The following is an 18567-nucleotide window of genomic DNA, read 5'->3' on the forward strand; positions in this document are numbered from 1 at the left end:
GGGGGGGGGGGTAGTTCCTTACTCCCGAACGTCAGGTTTCCTAGGAAACAGTTGCACCGAGAACTGTGAAGTCCTCAGGGACTTGAAGCAGGTCGCCTCCTCTCAGTGTTCCTGGCAGGGCGTGTGAGGCCAGTTTGGCGTGAAAGTGTACGATGAGTAAGTCAGAAAAATAGTGGCACCGTGGGGCATCGTCCTTCATCTTTACTGTTTATTCTGTTTTCCACAGAATATCCAAAATGATTTGTAACACAAGTCTAGGTTTTCTTTGAGGTATCTTGGCTAAAAGTGAATTCTAAATCTGGATTTTGATTCTTTGCACCTAATCTCTTTAGTCTGCTATGAATACAGAAAAGAGATGGTATATTTTTAATTCTTCTTTTCTTTTCTGAGTCAGTGTCTTACGATGTTATTTGTAACACAAGTCTAGGTTTTCTTTGAGGTATCTTGGCTAAAAGTGAATTCTAAATCTGGATTTTGATTCTTTGCACCTAATCTCTTTAGTCTGCTATTAATACAGAAAAGAGATGGTATATTTTTAATTCTTTTCTTTTCTGAGTCAGTGTCTTACGATGTTACTAGGCCTGGGATTATACCTGTGCCCCAAACAAGTCAGATTTGGCCACCCATCTTTCATTAGCTAAACTAATAGTGAAAAGCAGAAAAAGGAAATTTAGTCAATGTGGCCAATGTGGGAAGATGTATAAAGAGATCCATTCCCCTTCTAAGTCCATGTACTGGGTCCTGATGGGAAGGTAGGGTTAAAATGCAGCACAAGAGATATACACAGCTAAGCAGTCTGGTCAAGGTGCCAGCCCCTTCCCACCATGGTCTCAGCTCCTGTCTTTCCTGCAATTTCTCCAGCAGACCATCTGGGCTCTAGTTGCCCCAAGGCTTCAGTCAATTTCTTTTTTCTTAAATCTGGAGATTCCTAGGGAAATTCTAGTTTCTTAGGGTTCACTCTTTCAATAGTTCAATAACCAAAGAGAGAGGCACAAGCTTCTCCTTGGAATATCTTCATTTCTGCCAGACATGCAGTTTACAGGGCTATGGCTCATGCTGGCCTGGAACTTAATATGGAGGTCAGGATAGTCTCAAACTCATGGCAATCCTCTGGCCCCAGATTCCTGAATGCTGTGATTATAAGAATGAGCTGCACATCTGGCCGTGTACTTTCATTTTAAAAACTAATGAGCTTTGAAATTATACTTTGTTTATTAAACATTAACAACATTACATCAGGTGTGGTGGTACATGCCGTTAATCTCAACACTTAGGAGGCAGAGGCAGATCCCTCTGAATTTGAGGCTAGCCTGGTCTATGTAGGGGGTCTAGGATAGCCAGAGTTAAATGGTGAAATTCTGTTTGAAAAGCAAACCACTTTGCACGTATATATATATATGTGTGTGTGTGTGTGTGTGTGTGTGTGTGTGTGTGTGTACACGTGTTAGTGTGTGTGGGCATGTGTGTGCCACTACATGTGTGTGAATTTGTGTGGAGGAAGAGATTAACATATATATATATCTCCCCTTTGCTCTGAGCCTTAGTTTTCTGAGGTGGGTCTTCCTTCACTGAAGCTGGAGCTACTGATTGGCTAGACTGGCTGGCCAGCAAGCCCCAGGGATCCTCCTGTCTCCACTCCCAAAGCATGGGCTTCAGGTGTGCACTGCCAGGCTCAGCTTTCTGTGTGGCGCTGCTGTGCGTCAGTGCTTGCTTTCATCTGTAATAAATGGTAAAATCATACGCATACCAATGAATTGTCTTAAAAGTATTTTCCTTATAACCTAGTATCAGTAAATGTCTGATTTATATGTCTATTTTATATCCTCGAATACCGGGGGTTACGTAAGAACTCAGAGAAAAGAGAGTTGAAAATGGAAGGAATTTAAAATGTTCTCACTTAAACAATTCTGAAAATACAGTGAATTTATAAAGACAGTGAGTCAGAGAATGTGTTACTACCTAAGCTATACATAAAGAACTCCAAACAAGCCCAAGTGCACTGTGGCACCTAGAGTCTCCTAGTTCATAGTGACAGAAAGTTCAATGGTGGCTCCCCAAGCATGAGAGTCACAGGAAGCCATTATTTACCGGATGTAGTGTGGCGGTCTTGCTCATTTGTCAACTGGGTCTTTCTGCTGTCATTGAATCACCACAGTCCAGTATGCAGTCTGGTTATAAATCCCTTATCAAGTATGTGATTTGCAGATATGTTCCTCCATTCTGTAGATTGCTTCCTCGTTTTCATTGATGGACCAGTTCTTTTTACTATGATGAAATCTAACTTACATTTTTTTGTTGCCTATGCATTTGATTTCATTTCCAGGTAATCTTTACCATTTTATAATGTTAAAGCTTTTTATTTTTTTTTCTAAGAAGTTTATAGTTTTATTTCTTGGGTCTTTGCTTTTATTTAAGATTTTCAGTGTGAACTAATATGTCTCAATGACTTCTTAAAACTAAAATTAGAACATCAGCCAGGAGTAAATGGCACATGCGCTTAATCCTAGCACTTAGGGGGCAAGAGGTGGATTTCTGTGAGTTTGAGGACAAGCTGGTCTACATAGTGAGTTCCAGGCCAGTCACAGTTACATAGTGAGACCCTGTCTTAAGAAAAACACACACACACAAATAATAAAATTAGGATATTAATTCTTGTTAACAACAATTATTAGAATCATAATGTTGTTTTCCAAGTTATTCTAAGTGCTTTGAAGAATCAATATATAATATTTGATGTCAGCATATGTGTGTATCTGAGTGTTAGTCCTGATCTGCCTGCCACTTAATGAATGTATAACTTGGGCAACTTACTTCATTTCTTTTCTTTTTCTCCTCCTCCTCCTACTTCTTCTGTTTTCGTTACAATGGTAGGTTTTTTAAATTTATTTTTATACCTTATATTTTTAATTTTGAATTTAATTTCTATTCTTTTTTAATTAATTAATTAATTTATTTATTTATTCTTATTTTCTGTGCATTGATGTTTTACCTACATGTATGTCTGTGTGAGGGTGTTGGATTTCCTGGAACAGGAAATAGCAGGAGTTACAGACAGTTGTGAGCTTCCTGTGGGTTTCTGAGAATTGAACCTGTGTCCTTTGGAAGAGCAGAGAGTGCTTTTAACCACTGAGCCATCTCCCCAACCCTAATATTTTTAAATATATTTTAAAAGCTTAACATTAAAAAGAATGGCGTTATTTTTTCCCCTTCCCTTTCTCCCCTCTAGTCCCTCCTGTGTTGTGTACTCTGCTTGCTCCTGCTCAAATTTATGGCCTCTTTTTCTTTCATTATTGGTCTTGCTCTCTCTTTCTATCTATAATTCCTAAATGTATATAAATATAACCTGATTAGTTCATATGATGTTAGTTTTGCATATATATTTTCAAGGCTGACCTTGGTACTGGATAGCCAACTGGGCATCTCTTCCCTGGGGAAGTCTGTTTCTCCCACTCCTAGCAGTCCTTGGGTTGGGGTCTGGTGAGATTCCCCCCTCTGGATTAGCATGTCTGTTGGGGTTGTCTTCATTCAGGTCTTGTTTAGGCATGGCATTGGTCGTTGAAATCTCACAGCAAACTTCCTGTTTCTCTGGCTCTTACAATCTTTCCACCCTCTTTTCTGCTGTGGTCTCTGAGCCTTAGTTACAGGAGTGTGTCGTATGTGTATCAGCTGGAGCTGGGCATCCCACAGTCACTTGTTCACTGCATTTTGATGGGTTGTGGGTTTTCTGTAATTGTTTCCCCTTTGTTGGAAAGAGAAGTTCCTTGGATGAGGGGGTCTCTGTGCTTGAAGGGTTGTTGTTGTTGTATTGTTTTGGCAATATGATAACAGTAGAAAATAACCCATAGAATGTTACAAAAATTAGATGAGAACATGTATATAAACTTCTATAGTATGCCTAGTATATAGTAAAACACTAAGAAATGCTGAAAAATGCTGATATCTAGGATGTGAGAAACTAAAATGGAGGGGAAATGACCTATAAGGACACTTGGTTTGGAAACAGAAAGGCAATTGGTTATATATGTGTTATTTTAAATTATTTTAAACACAATTAAAAGTTATGTGTATATTCATGTGCCTGAGAGTATGTATATATTCCGTATGTGTGCAGGAGTCTACGGAGATCAGATGAGGGTATCAGATGTCCTGCAAATGGAATTACAAGCAGCTGTGTACAGTCCAGTGAGGGTGCTGGGAACTGAACCTGGATCCTCTGCAAAAGCAGCCAATGCTCTTAATCCTTAGTCCTCCCTCCAGCCTGCATCTTACATCCTTAACGATGTGGTCCTTGTTACTGTTCACATTTGCATTTGTAGGTAAAGAATGGAACAAATTTTCTCTTTATTACTTAGAGTTATTAAGACTGTGTTTCAGGGTTTGTTGGGTGTATGTCCATCTCCTCTGTGTGACAGGCCCTATGGCATTTATAATTCAGAGATAGAAAAAAAAAAAAGGGCCTGCAATTTCAGGGAGCTGTTATTCTACTTGAAAACGAGTCAGTAAACAGATTGCTTGGCGTTCAAGCCAGGGAACAGTAAATCGGGAGGCTCTCTGTGTGCTTGTGCCTGACTATTAGGGCATTAGGTTGATCACTAAATACTTTGTAAAGGACTAAGAGTGTCATCTAAGCAAGCTTTTCTAGGAAAGGCAGAGCTGCCATTCCCTCTCTGGCAATTCTCGTGGGAAATGCCATATTTGAACCTGAATCCCTGTTCATAGTTTACTAAATTACAGTTGAGGGTCTGGTTCTTTGGAAAGAGCTCATGGACATTTTATCCAGCAGGGTCATGGACATTCTAGGAGGCTTATCCCCTTCTGCCAGGTTTGTTTTTAAGTAAAATGTGGGAACGCCTAGAGGGATTGGGGGTGGGGGTGGGGGAGATGAGCAGAGGCTGTGAATTAAATAGGTTCCTGGTGACACCGCCTCCAGCCAGATGGTGTACAAGGACAAATCCATTTTAATGAGCATTTCTCCAGTTGCTGAGCAGAGCTCGAAGCTGTCTTGTTGAATGAGAAAGGGCCTCTGCCTGGACTTGGGGGTCTGTCCAGCTGTTTTTCTACTCTGATCATTCAGTGGTGCTTCCTCAGGCCCTGTGTCAGGAGGGCCTGTTCTCATCCAGTGGATTGTGTTTTCTCATTCTGCCATCCCACGACCCAGCAAAATGTGCTATGGGGCCAAGACTTAGTTGAGTAACGTGGCTGTGAGTCCATAGAACTCTTGTGGCTCTGGCCTGTAAAGGGGTGTTTTCTTCATTCTTGACACTGCTCCCTTTTGCAGGTTCAAAGCTTCACACACCCTGGTACACACTGTCCCGGTCTCTTGTGTCTATGTTATCTGTTCTAAATCTAAGAAAAAAAATCTGCAGACTAAGGGTTAGATATTGTTCTCTGTTGAGACAACTAAGGTTGTCCTTGGACTAATGAAAGTAGCTAAGAATGACCTTGAACCTCTGATACTCCAGTCTCTACTTTCTTGAGTGTTGGGAATAGAGAGGTGTGCTACCATCCCTGCTGGACAAGATATTTAAAGGCTCTTAATGGAGACTAAAGGCAGGAATGTGATGAATAAATATATCATGTCTAGGCCATTCAGTTGGGCAAGTGGTGCTGTAGACTTCGAAAGACTGGATACTGGGAAATATCTACTCATACAAGGAGAACACTGCCTAGGAGTCAGAGAGAGGTTTTTTGTTTGTTTGTTTTGTTTTTTGTTTTTTATCTATCTGTAGTTTCTATGATTGTGCAAAATACCCACCAACCACACTGCTTCTTACTTTCAGCACAATGTTCAGTGAGTTACCTAAGACTCTGACAGTACTTTATAAAAATAGTGCTAGTGTGAGGTGATGTTGCTCAACTCAAGGCCGATGCCAGCATCTCAAGCATGTTTGAGGTAGGCTAAGCAAAGCTATCATGTTCAGTAGGATAAAAGAACTGAGTGTATTTCACTTTTCTTTGGGTTTTTGAGACAGTTTCTCTACGTAGCCCTGGCTGTCCTGGAGCTAACTCAGTTCAGTACTCTAGACTGGCCTCAAACTCAGAAATGTGCCTGTCTGTGCCTCCTGAGTGCCAGGTCAAAGGTGTGCACTACCACCACTGGGCTTCATTTATGATATTTTCAACTTACATTGAGTTATTGGACTATAAGTCCATGCTTCTTTTAAGTCTGTCATTGAAAATAGTTCAGGGTCAAACTGAACTTGGAAGGTTGTCTGAGTCCTAAAATGATACTTTGAGTAAGTATTACCATAACTGACTTTTACCAAGTCCTGGCTCTGATGTCAACATTCTGGAGGTTCTGTTGGTTTTTGTTTTTGGTTTAGGGCCAGTAGTGTAATTAACCAGATATTTTCTTCCTCATGTGAGTAAAGGGAACATTGCCTTTTTTTAAAAAAATTATTTTTTAAAGAAACTAAGTAACTTGTCACTGAGAGACTGTTTTTCACATCCAAAGTTCAGAATCTGCCTGTTTAGAATCGTACTTTTCTGATCTTCAAAGCAGAAGACATCAGGTGCAGGAAGACCCCTGGTCTGAAATTCACATCTCTAGAGCTCATTTTAGACTAGCACCGATAGATTGAGCCAGTCCTGGCTCCTCTCTGGCTTTCAAGATTGGGCTTGATAAGTTCTCAGAACACCAAATAACCACTGCAGGTAGCCCTATAGTTCCTGAATCTAGTTAAAGGTAACAGCATAGTCCTTGTCTGTGCTAATGCGTAAAGGGGGGAGTGTAATCACTGTCCCTTGGTGGGCAGGCCTTGGGGGCTTTGGGAAGACTGAGAGAAAGGGAACTGATGCAAGATGTTACAACCTCAGAGTCAGAGAGGGAAATGAGTCTAATCTTAATGAGCAGCTCAGCTGGAGGGGCTCTAATGGCCTTGTTGAGAATGGGAAACGCCTGAACTGGCTGCAGGAACCTGGGAGGTAGCTGACTGCTGCTTGCTTATTCAAACATTACAGCATGTCCAAACTGGAGAGGTCTGAGGCAGATGGTATCCCAGGTGCCCCAGGTGGAGGGTGGGTTGCTGACCTGAATAGAGCTAGTGTGTGGCAGGTGCAGAAGCTGGAGCTCTGGAGCCCTGTCAGCAGGGTGGCTTCTTAGTTCAAGAACAGTTTCCTTACCTTAATTGGCTCTCTAGGGCCCTAGGAGTAGCATTGGCACCTCTGAACAGTCCCTGTTACTGGGAGAGCAATTCCCCTGGTGGTTGGAAAGAGGTAGGTCGTGTTTGGGGGTGGGGGGTGGGGATGTGCTTGCTACACCTGGGAAACTTATGGCTATAGAAAGATTTCCAGAGGGAGGAAGTTCAAGGTAGCCATGACTGATAGGCATTTTGGAGTGACTGCTTGTCACTGGATCTTGCATTGAATAGGAAACTAGCTGTGCGTAAGTACAGTGGAAGCCAGACAGCAGGAAAAGTCCTCAGATTTCATCTCTACCTGTTTGCTGCACAGATGGGGCATCAGGAGTGCAGGAAGGGCCTAGAAAACTGCTGACGGTCACATGATTGGTCATTTGCAGAGCCAGAGAGTCAGATTCCGCTTCCTTGCCCGGTAACCCTAGGCTCGTTTGGGCTTGTGGGCTACAGATCTATATAGGCTGCTGCCAAGGCCAAGTCGGTGGGGTCAGTGGCTTTGCAGGGAGTATGTATATCTTCCTTTGTGTCAACCACTAAGATTTTGTGTGAAAAGTGACAGAGGTACTATGGGTTCAGTGAGAGTCAACCAAATGAAGCGAGCCCAGACTCGGCCTGCATTTGTATCTACTGTGGGTATGTTCTTGGTACAGAAAGCTGGCATCACACCCCAGGTGCTTTGACAGAGAAGGAGGTTGTGAAGGCCAATGACCAGACACATCATACCTTCCCCTCTGCCCTCAGCAGTCACCTGGCCAGCAGGCTCATGTTCTGGATCTTGCTTTAGATCAGCTGTTGGCCCTTCCTCCCAGTTTCTGGGTGGTCCTAGCTTAGCTTATTCTGTCTTGTACTGATATTTGTCCTGCCACTGGGGATTATGCTTCCAAACCCTCTACTTTAAACCTGATCACTCATCTAACTCTAAGCCTGCACTGTTGGCTACCTAAAGACTCTGAAATTAGAAGCTGGGCCTAGTGGCCCAGGCCTCTAATCTCAGCGGCTCAAGAGACTGAGACAAAGGTATTGAAGATTCAAAGTCTGAATGGGCCACAGGGGGAATTCAAGGCTAGCAAATTCTGCTGCAAAATGAAAAGTCAAAAGAGGGCTAGGTACATAGCCCAGTAAGGGACTGTCTGGCATGCACGAGGTCCTAGGCTCATTCCCCAAAACCACAAAAGGAAGTCAAACGAGAAAGAAGAAAGGACTCAGCATTGGCTGCAGTTCAAGGTTCTTCCTCGTTTTTCCTCAAATTAAGCTTATAGCCTCATTTCATTTATTCCCTTGCATGTCCTAGAGGCCCCACGTTTTCACACTTATAACTCTGTGTGTGAAGCTCCCTCTTTCTTGTCACTAACAGCCTACTCATGTTTGAAGGCCTGCCTCCACTGGGAACCATTTACTACACAGCCGGAGAGCACAGGGGTGGGAGTGGGTTTAGCAACAAGCAGGACCCCGTAATCAGAATTGTATCCCACTGTGGAGGATGGAGCCATGTAAGGAGCTGCTGTTTTGAATTAGGGATAGGCTTCTTTTAATCTAAAAAGGACCAGATGATAGTTTTGGCTTTGCCAATCACAGAGTTTCTTTCACAGTTACTCAGCTCTGCCACTGTAACACAAAAGCAGCTCTGGTCAATATGGAAACCAATGACCCTGATTGTGTTCCAAGGACTCTTTCTTTCTACCCCTCTTTTTGAAATCGGGTCTCATGCAGCTCAGGCTGTCCTTGAGCTTACTAAGTAGCTGAGGCTGACTTTGAACTTCTGATCTTCCTGCCTCCACCTTCACAGTGCTGGGATTACACCAGTGCCTAGCTTACGAAGTGGTGGGGACTGAACACAGGGCCACTTGCACATAAACACTGATCTACTCTTCCCACTCCAAGAAGCTGTTTTCTTGACTGTATTCTTTTTTGACAAAAACAGGCAGACTGTAGTTCTGACCTTTGTTTTAAGGCACTGGAAAAAATGGTGGGTTTGAACATATTTGGCATCAAGTAGAAGTAACTTTGCAGGAGCTGCTTAGGATAGAAAAATATGGATGAAACTTCCAGGTTGGAAATAATGTTAGGACCAGGCCTATGGAGGTACAAGCAGGTAAGCAGGATAGAAGAATTATCTTTTTCTAGAACATAGAATGCTTGGAGGGGAGAAGTGGGGCTCTGGAGAGAAATTTTTGAGGGGTCTTGACAAGTCAGTGTTATCCTGCAGAGTGGGAGCCATTGTGATCAGTGAGGTGTGATCAGACCTATATTTTTAAAAGGCATCAGAACTATGTGGTGTGTGTGCACTCTTTTAATCTCAACACTCAGGCAGTAGAGGCAGGTAGGTCTCTGTGAGTTTGAGGCCAGCCTGGTCGATATAGCAAGTTCTACAACAGATAGGGTTACATGGAGACCCTATCTCAGAACAAAACAAAGCAAAGTCATTCTGGTTCTCACAGCACTTGGGAAGTAGAAGCAGGAAGATCAGGTCAACCTCAGGTACAGTTGTGACTTTGAGGCTAGCCTGGGCTGAATGAGAACCTGTCTCAATACACACACACACACACACACACACACACACACACACACACACCCTAATCTAAACTCCTCCAGAAACTGTATAGTGAGGACTATTTATTGTATGCAGGAAGGCTGCCTGGAGACTGCTGTGGCTGTCTAGGCCATTGCTTCCAGATTGTAAGTCCCTGGGCCAGTGCTGTCTGGATGTGTAAGAATGGTTTGGGAACCTTGCTGAAACGGCAGGTCCTGTATCTGAACCCAGAGAGGTTTGGGCTTGGTAGATTCAGGATTTCTAGAAAGCACTTCAGATTTAGAACTCACTAGTCCAAGGAAGTCAGGATGCTGTCTGATCTTTAGAGGTGTGGGCGCCAGAGAAAACATATTTTAAAAAGGATTTGGAAGTGGCCCTCTCCCTCTTCCCATACCTAGAACAACCCATTCTCTTGACTACACATACGCTAATATTCTCTGTGGAGCAACTCTTTTGACCCATTTTGACATTTGTTCCCACATTCTGGATCTCGTTAACATTCAACTGGATAAACTTCCCCTCTGACTTCTCTGTCTTTAGTCATAAAGCCTTGCTCAGTCAGGCTCTGAGAGCCTTTCTTGAGCTTCCTTTTCTTAAGATCAAGGTCGGATCTTTTGTTTAGCATTCAAGGCCCTTCAGGAGCAGCTGTCTCCCACCACTCCCCACCTCCAGTTGCTCTGTGCTGCTGTGATTGTCCTGTGACTCTCGGTGTTGTGCTAGCCTCAAGTCTTTCCTCCAACTCACTCCTGTTTTCCTTCCCTCTTTCTTCTGCTTGTGTGAGACTGTCTCCCTGGGGAATGGAGAGCTGCCGGGGGACACCTGCCAGGACCTTTATGCATTACAAAATATGTGTCTTCTCCAGCTGAAGTCCTAATCCTCTGCTTGTGACGGACAATTGGTCACTATGGCAACTGACTGTGACGTCACAGGATAAGGACTTCAGGTGAAGTAGCAGGAGCAGGTGAGTGTTTAGGAGACAGATTTTAGTGTCTGGCGGAGGTTCCCCACCCCCGGCGCTCTCCTGCAGTGCAGGGGGCTTGGAGGGATCTCTCCGGCTCCTGCCGTGTTTGAAAATGATGCGGTGAGAGTGTGTGCATGGCATCTGCGTGCTGCAGCAGTGTGGGGCTGACAGAGTGTGTCAACTTGAGCTCTGGCTGTGCAGGCACCGCTGCTGCGGGAGCCTGTTATTCCATTCTGGATTGCTATTTTGATACCCAGATTGCATCATTCTTCCTACGTATAAACAGGGGGTCCCCAGGGCCCTGCAGCTACTCACTTCTCCACCAACACTGTTGTTGTGATGAGCTCTATTTAAATGAGCTGCCGGATCGGGGCAGGTTCCAGCCACACATGAGCACTGTCATTTTGGGGAACATGGAGGGCCGAAGGATTTTTATGGATCCAGTCCTAAAAGGCTGAGAGTGATGGCCTCCCGAGCTGAGCAGAGGGCGACAGAGCTAGTTCCTGAAAGTTGAAAATCTCGTTTTCTTCCTTCTGAGCTTCTATTCAGAGGCACCCAGAGGATTAGGAAGGAGATGCAGCTAGGAAGAGAGGCGCCTCTTTGAGGTCTCCCTCTTGCTGCTCAGTTTGGGAAAATTGCTGCAGAGACTTGGAAATAAACAGGAACAGGAGGAGTCAACCTCGCTCTTTCTTGCAGGAGCATCTCAGGTGAGCTAGAGAAATGCAGCCCTGGCTGAGGATGCATCCCAACAAGGAGGGGCTCCAGGCTGCTCCCCAAAACCCATCCAGAACCCAGCTCCCTGAGCCTTAGGCCCTGTGGCCCAGCTGGCTTGCTGCATGCGGGTGGGTGCTCCTGGGTGCCCAGGGAGCACCATCCTTCAGGACTGGTGGGGGTCTCACCTGTCGCTCCTCTGACTTCTCTCCCAGGTGCTGCTCTAATTTCAGGGTGGCAGGTAAGCCTTCTGGCAGCCAGGGGCAGGACCGGCAGCCAACCTAGGTGTGTCTTGGATTAAAATCCGTCTTCCTAACAGGTACTGACGTCTGAAGAGCGGGTGCAGCCTGTTTCTTGAAGGCAATGCTGCTCTGAGCCATGGGGCAGTGGATGGCGTCAAGGGCTTGGGGGGGCTTACTTGGTGTGCTCAGCATCCTGAGGCTGCTGAGGGTGGGAGGGCACAAATGACTGGTGAGGCTGGCCAGCCTGCCTGAGCATGGAGTGCGCTATTTCCTTGCTTAGTGCATGGCAGAGGCAGAGCGAGGCAGGGTGTCTTACCTGTGGCTATGGAGGCCAGTCAAGGCTGCTCAGTGGTTTGAGGCTTTACCAGGGCAATGTAGTTTGAAGCTATGTCCCTGCCTCAGTTGAGGCCTTTGTGTCATCCTCCGTGTGAGGGGTGTTGGGAACAGAGAAGCTCTATCCAGCTTTGGACACTGGCAGAGGCACTTCAGGCTGCTTCTGTGGATCCCACTGCCAGGTCAGATTTTGGACTCCGGCAGTTTCATGGAGCCTGGACAAGAGATGAAGAGCGAAAGCTTCATAGGCCTTGAAGGTTGCTTAGTACTGGGCTTAATGATCACCGGGTGGGCTGGGCTGACCCATGTCTGATTTCTGGGACCACCTTGGGATGTCTCTCCTGCTCTCATCATCCGATGCCAAGGTGCCTTGGCTGTGTTGTTCATGCTGAGGGGAAGTTAGCTGCACTAGGCCTCCTTTCTTTTCCTGGGCTCAGCACACACTCTCGCCCCAGTAGCAGGCCACAGACTACATGTTGGTCTTTTAGTTGAGTTGTAAGTCAGAGGAGATAAAATGTAGCCTCCAAGTTAGTGCCATAGGGTACCTGGGCACCAGGACTTCCTTCTGTGTGTTGGAATATACCCATTTGTCTGTCAGAGGGAAACCCCACCACAGCTACATGGAGAGAGTTTTGGACTTTCTACCTTTCTCAGCTTCCTGACACAGGGGACAGAATACTGTCCAGGGTGCTGGTCCTCAAAGAGCCATGCACTGTAATCCATGAAGAATTAGTTTTGAATGTTGATGCCTGGACCTCCTGAAACTCTGTTGCTCTCGCTACCCATGAGCCACGTCCTTTAAAATTCCCCCTTATAGTTAGGATTTGTAGCAAAGACTGCACCTGTCTCCACATTTATTTTCTTTAGGCACAAAAGCTTCATTTCATTTGCTTTTCCTCAAATATTGTATTTCTTAAACCTTTAAGCACAGCTGGAGAATTCCAGTTTCCAGAGCTGGGTACAGGCTATTAGTATAGTTGGATCATAAGTGTGGTCTGATCATTATTATGAAATATTTTGTATATGGTGAAACTGCCTAGTTAATTTAAAAAGTATATCATTTGTTTATTATTGAATTAGGAAAGAGTATAGCATAATGAAAGGGACATGGTTTTATTTGTGTGTGTGTGCGTGTGGGTACATGTTTGTGCACATGAATGCTATGGCACATGCGTGGAGGTTGGAAAACAACTTTGACTGTCTGCCCTCATTTTTCAGCTCGCTTGAAAGCAGGGCGTTATTGTTGTCTGTGGCTGTGTTGTGTAGCCCAGGCTAGCCAGTCCGTGGACTGCTGGGATGTTGTTGTCCCCACCTTCCATCTACCTGCCGTTGTTCTGAGGTTGGAGATGCTCGCCAGCATAGTGGCATCCCATGAGCTCTGGGAATCTGAACTAGGTCCTCATGCCTTCATGGCAGGTGCTTCACTGCCCAGCCATCTCCCTGGCCCCAGCGACATGGTTCTAAAGGCAAACAGACTTAGGTTTCAGTCTGCCACAGGCTTATATAATTTAGCTTCTTGGAGCCTTAATCTCCCCAGTAAAATGGAGACAAGACCTATTGCTAAGAGTTGATGATTGAATAGGTATCACATGTGTGGTGCCAGTGCAGAGAGTACTGCTAAGAAGATGCCAGTTTGTATTACACCTCCGAGGGACAGGACATGTACTTATTCAGTTTTTGAGATAGCCTTTCCTGGAACTTGCTATGTAGTCTAGTGTGGTCTTGAACTTGAGAGTCCCTGCCTCAGTCTCCTGAGTGCTAGAATTACAGGCTTGCACCGTGGCCCCATCTCAGTTTCCACTCTCTTAACAGAGTGAATGACTTTGATTCTCAGAGCTGTTCTCCTAAACCACTAGGCTCCATAGGGAAACCTCCAGTACCTTCTTCTTTCTGGAAACAGAGGGCCTTCCTCGTTGTGTCATAGTTCCCTGTGTCTCAAGAATAAAGTTTCTGGTTGTAAAAGAAATGTTCAAGCCTGAAAACTGAATAATTCAAGTAGAAATAAGCTGTAAAATAGGTGGGCTTGGTGTTGCACACTTTTAATCCCGGCACTTGGGAAGCAGTGGCAAGAGAGTTGCTGTTAAGTTCAAGGCTAGCCTAGTCTACATAGAGAAATCAGGCAGTCTAAGGCTACATAATAAGGCCCTGTCTTTAAAAGCTCCACATCTCTCGTACAGTTCAGTTGGTAGAGTGTTTCCATAGCATGCGTGATGCCCTGGATTTAATCCTTAGCACTGCAGAAATCAGGCACAGTGTCATACACGCGTAATTTTACCTCCCTAGGAGTTCAAGGTCATTCTTGGCTCTATTTTGAGTTCAAGACCATGTAACTTGGGTTACATGAGACTGTGTCTCAAAAAAAAAAGTCCCTCCAATATAAGGACTATATGTAAATAACATTTTACATGTGAGACAATTTAAATATGTAGAGTGTCTTATGAGCAGTGTAGTCAACCTCTGGTTAATCCCCTTCCTCCAGCTTCCCCTTAGCCACAGCTCTCTGGGTTTTGTTTTGTTTGTTTAACACAGTTTCTCACTGTGTAGCTGAGGCCGGAATCAAACTGGCTATTCTCCTGCCTTGATATCTCAAGTGCTGGTATTATAGGTGTGTGCCATCGTGCCTAGCCCACTTGACTTTCTGACAAGGATGATAGCCTCAGTGCCATTTGGTTGACTGTCCCATCTTGTTGCCTAGGGGAGTTTTCCTGAAGCTGCTAAAGGCACATGAAAAGGCTTGCATAATCGGCACACCCCTGCTACTCCTAGTCCCTTCAGTTTAACAATTTAGTAACATTCAGAGAAAGGGGGTGATCACCCAGGTGACAGTCAGACAATAACAGCAGAGCCTTGTCTACACACAGTGTGGCTCTCATCTCAGGGTGGTTTCTCCCACCATCCAAAAACTGCCAGCTGGCTTCTTCTACTAAAAGTGGCTGTGAGCACAAGGAGTACACACACATACACCAGCAGAAGAAATGCAATTATCTAGTCTTCTAAAACCCATCCTTGAAAGCCAAATGTGGATTATTTCTGTATGCAGACATATGAACAGGTAGTTAAAATGCAGTGTGATGCTTCTTCTACTGGAGGCACTAATTAACTGATCCTAGGGGAAATCAGTCCTGTTTCTCAAAAGCAGAACATTCGAGCAGGTCTGAAAGGATACATAGGAGTTTATCTGAAAAGGACAGAAGCTAGAACTAGTATTTCAAGAAGGAAGAGAGCCATGCAAAAGTTTGGCTGTTCCAGAGACAGACTCAGCATGCCACAGATTCTGGTATCTGACAGAGGAAGCTAGAGGTGAGGCTGGAAGGGTGGAAGGCCAGGTTGAAGATGAATGCCGGACAGGGTTTTGTCTTAAGGCTGAGCAAGGCCTTATTTGAACTGTCCAGTTCATCCTCCTTTTCCACTCGGCTGTGTTACTGTTTTCTGTGTCTGAGCACTTGGTACCAGGAGTCAGGAGTCTTGTGAAAGTAACTTTCAACAAGCGGCCTTATGAGTTATGTTTGAGACAGCTAAGGCCTCCTCCCTCAAAGCCTGATGTCTTTTAGCAATCTGAGCCTTAGGTTCAACTTTCCACATAGCAGCTGGAGAGTTCTAGGAGAAAGAACAAAATGGTACAGACCCCTGAGGTCTAGACATGGAGAGTCTGCCTCTCCCTCTCTCTGTCTCTCTCTGTCTGTCTCTCTGTGTTCAGTGTTCATATGTGTGTGGGTGGCATGCACATGTGAAGAGCACCAGTCAACATGAGGTGTCTATCTCAGTTGCCCTATACCTTATGCTCTGAGACAGGACCTCTCACTGAACCTGGAGCTACCCCAATTTGGTTAGGCTAGCTGGCCAGAGAGCTCCAGGAACTTGCCTGTCTCTGCCCCTGCTTCTCCCCCACTGAGCCATCTTTTCAATCCCAAGAGTCCTTTTTGATGGTAGGATCCCAAGAGAGGCCAGGCACAATGGCAAACGCCTTCAATCCCAGCACTCGGGAGGCAGAGGTAGGTGGACCTGTGTGGGCTCAAGGCCAGCCTTGGCTACATAGTGAGTCCCAGGCTAGCCAGGGCTACATAATGAAAGTGTGCCTTTAAAAAACAAAAGTGATCACAAGGAATTATTTGGGGAAGAGGAAGATGATGCTTTTCATCATACCATAGATAGGATGTGAGAAATATTTTGAATTCAAATCAACATTCAAGGAGAACTATGTTTTTCTCAACTATTATCTCACTTAACTCTTATGGCAACCCTCGTGTGTGTGCATGTGCACTATTGCACACACAGAGACCAGAGGGCAACTTGCAGCAGGGTCTTACTATGTACCGCCCCCCCCCCCCCATGCACACACACTGGCCTTGAACTTGTGATGCCTTGTGCCTCAGATTCCCAAGTGCTGGGGATTGTAGGTGTGTGCCACCATGCCTGTCTATCAAAGCAACTCCCTCTTTTCCCTTTCAGTTTCACATATAATGAAATAGGCATGGGTGAGTCAGTTGATAGGAAGCAACTTGCCCAAGGTGGCAAACCTGGTGTTTGGGCTTGCGTTTTTCTGGGTGAACTGTGGGGCACTTGCCTCTGTGGCGTTCATTGCTGTGTTGATGAGATGAGGCAGAGAAGACTGTGACAGCGTTGCTACAAGCCCTGTTACCACCAGCTCTTTTTCACACCAGCCTCATCTGCGGACACAGGTACCTTGCCCTCTCCATGAGACTCATTCCCAGAGCTCTGACCATTGTTAGAGTGGGTCTGAAGAGTCACGTTGTTTCCAGGATGGGAGCCTCCTGCTGCTTATGTAATTTAGTTGCCCACTCTACTAAGGAATGTGCTGGAAACTTGTGTTCCTCCGGAAGAGGGAGTGAGGCAGGCTCACTGGTGATGCATACAGTGCGCCTAACATGGTCTACAGTGCGCCTAACACGGTCTAGGACTGTAGGTGGAGGCAGCCCAGCAACAGGCTTCTAATGCCCCAGGAGCAGAATTACTGGTGGTATTGGTTAAAGCAAAAGCAATTGGTGGCAGGCAGGAGGGGCGAGTCGTTCATTGGAAACTCTAGCTTTGAGATCTCTGAAGTAATCTGGGTAACATGATACCCTGAATGACTGGTGCTGTCCTCTGCACTACTCCAACCTTCCCAGGAACTGAGACCTTACAGCTGTAGAGTGAGGGACTGGAGCAGCAGGAGGCACCTGAAAGCAGAGGAGCCTGAGCTTGTGGTAGCTGGCTCCTGGGGAAGAGAGGAAGGCAGATTAGGCAAAGACAGGGATGGAAGGAGGCTAGATGGATGGTCTGTAGGGAAGGCCTCTGATAGGATTGTCATGTTCATGTAACTGCAGGCTGTGTTACTGAGCAAGGATCACTTTGGCACAGGGAGTATTGCCCATATCTCGATGCTGGGTATTACACAGCCTTCTCCTCGGCCTTATTGTAATCTTCTCTGTTGCCTTGACTCCATTGTCTGTTTTTCCCCAGTAGAGCTCATCTCCTGTCCAGGATGTCGGCAAGTCTATCTTACCAGAGATGTAACTGAACATATTTTTCTTCAGTACTTTTCTCCTAGGCAACCCACAATGGCCAGGGTAAGTCAGGACAAGGGAATTGGAAGGCGATGGTTTACAGAAATTTGTGGGACCCCTGTCTATAGGTCTAGCCTCCTATCACTGACTTGTGACTTCACCCTAAGTTTTCCCATCTATTTATCCATTCATCCATCCATCCACCTAGGAGGAAATAAAAAATGTTTGAATAGGGAGAAGCAGAGTAGTTTTCTACTAGGTGAAAATTACATGCTTTGAGTGGAAGGTGACAGTTTCTTCAGGCACATTAAGCATTACTTAGTATATTTTAGTGTTTTTCTTTTTCTCATGGCTCTTATTGAAAATATCAGAACTAGGCTTTTCTTTCCCTTTATCTTCCCCCTGAGTTGAAAATTCACACACCGGCTTAGATTTAATGGCCTCTTTAATCTTGTCTGTAACAACTCTCAACCTCTCCTCCAAGTTCCTGAATTTCACATTTCTTACAGACTGGCATGCCTTCTGTTTTTCTCTTTACTAGTATATTCTTACCATTATATTTCATTCATTTGCTCATTTATTTACTTGTTCCTGCGTTTAATTCCTACTGATGGTCATATCCTCTGGGGCTTTTGGTGCTAAGAAGATGACTCATTGATTCTATTTCTAAGACATTCATAGGAAAATTCATAGAGTTTTTTAGTTTAGAGTTAGGCATGGAATAGGTAGATTGTTTGCCTGCATCATTTCATGACGGTTCTCACCAGACCTAGCATTATATCTGATGATGAAATGACCCAACTTTTGGACTAGGAGATGAGGAGGTTGGGCCAGCAGCCTCTAGGTGTGGAGACACAGCTCTGAAGCCTCGCATGCGCTCTCTTGGCTCTGTGGACTCACCTCCCTGGTGATGAGTCTGACATCTTAGGCTTTCTCCCTTTGAAGAAACTGAATGCTCTGCTTTCACTTGAGTTTTTCCTCTGTTGTGAACTTTCCCTTCATCTACCTACTTGATGTTCAGCATTCAACTTAGATGTTTTCCTATTGGTGAAAAAGTTCCCAGCCATCCTTAGGCCTAGTTCTTGGAAACTCCCCCCCCACCCAATATCCTTAGCATTTGTCAGGTGTTTATTGTTACACATTTACCCAT

The 18567-nt window shown here is 45.1% G+C and overlaps 1 protein-coding gene across 2 annotated transcripts in view; it reads left to right on the top strand.

Moving 5' to 3' along the window:
- The first annotated feature begins 100 nt into the window (after positions 1-100).
- Positions 101-18567, top strand: part of Trim66 (tripartite motif containing 66) — a 53665-nt gene continuing 35198 nt past the window's right edge. The window contains exons 1-2 of one of the 2 annotated variants that reach the window (XM_055607471.1): positions 101-156; positions 17374-17480. In XM_055607471.1, the coding sequence (XP_055463446.1) occupies positions 153-156; positions 17374-17480 (111 nt within the window). In that variant the 5' untranslated portion in view covers positions 101-152. Of the gene's footprint in view, positions 157-7145; positions 7216-17373; positions 17481-18567 lie in introns of those variants that run through there. The other variant, XM_055607472.1, reaches the window with a different exon arrangement.

This window comes from Psammomys obesus, unplaced genomic scaffold (assembly GCF_907164565.1).
Source record: "Psammomys obesus unplaced genomic scaffold, mPsaObe1.curated_primary_1811, whole genome shotgun sequence".
NCBI lineage: Eukaryota > Metazoa > Chordata > Mammalia > Rodentia > Muridae > Psammomys > Psammomys obesus.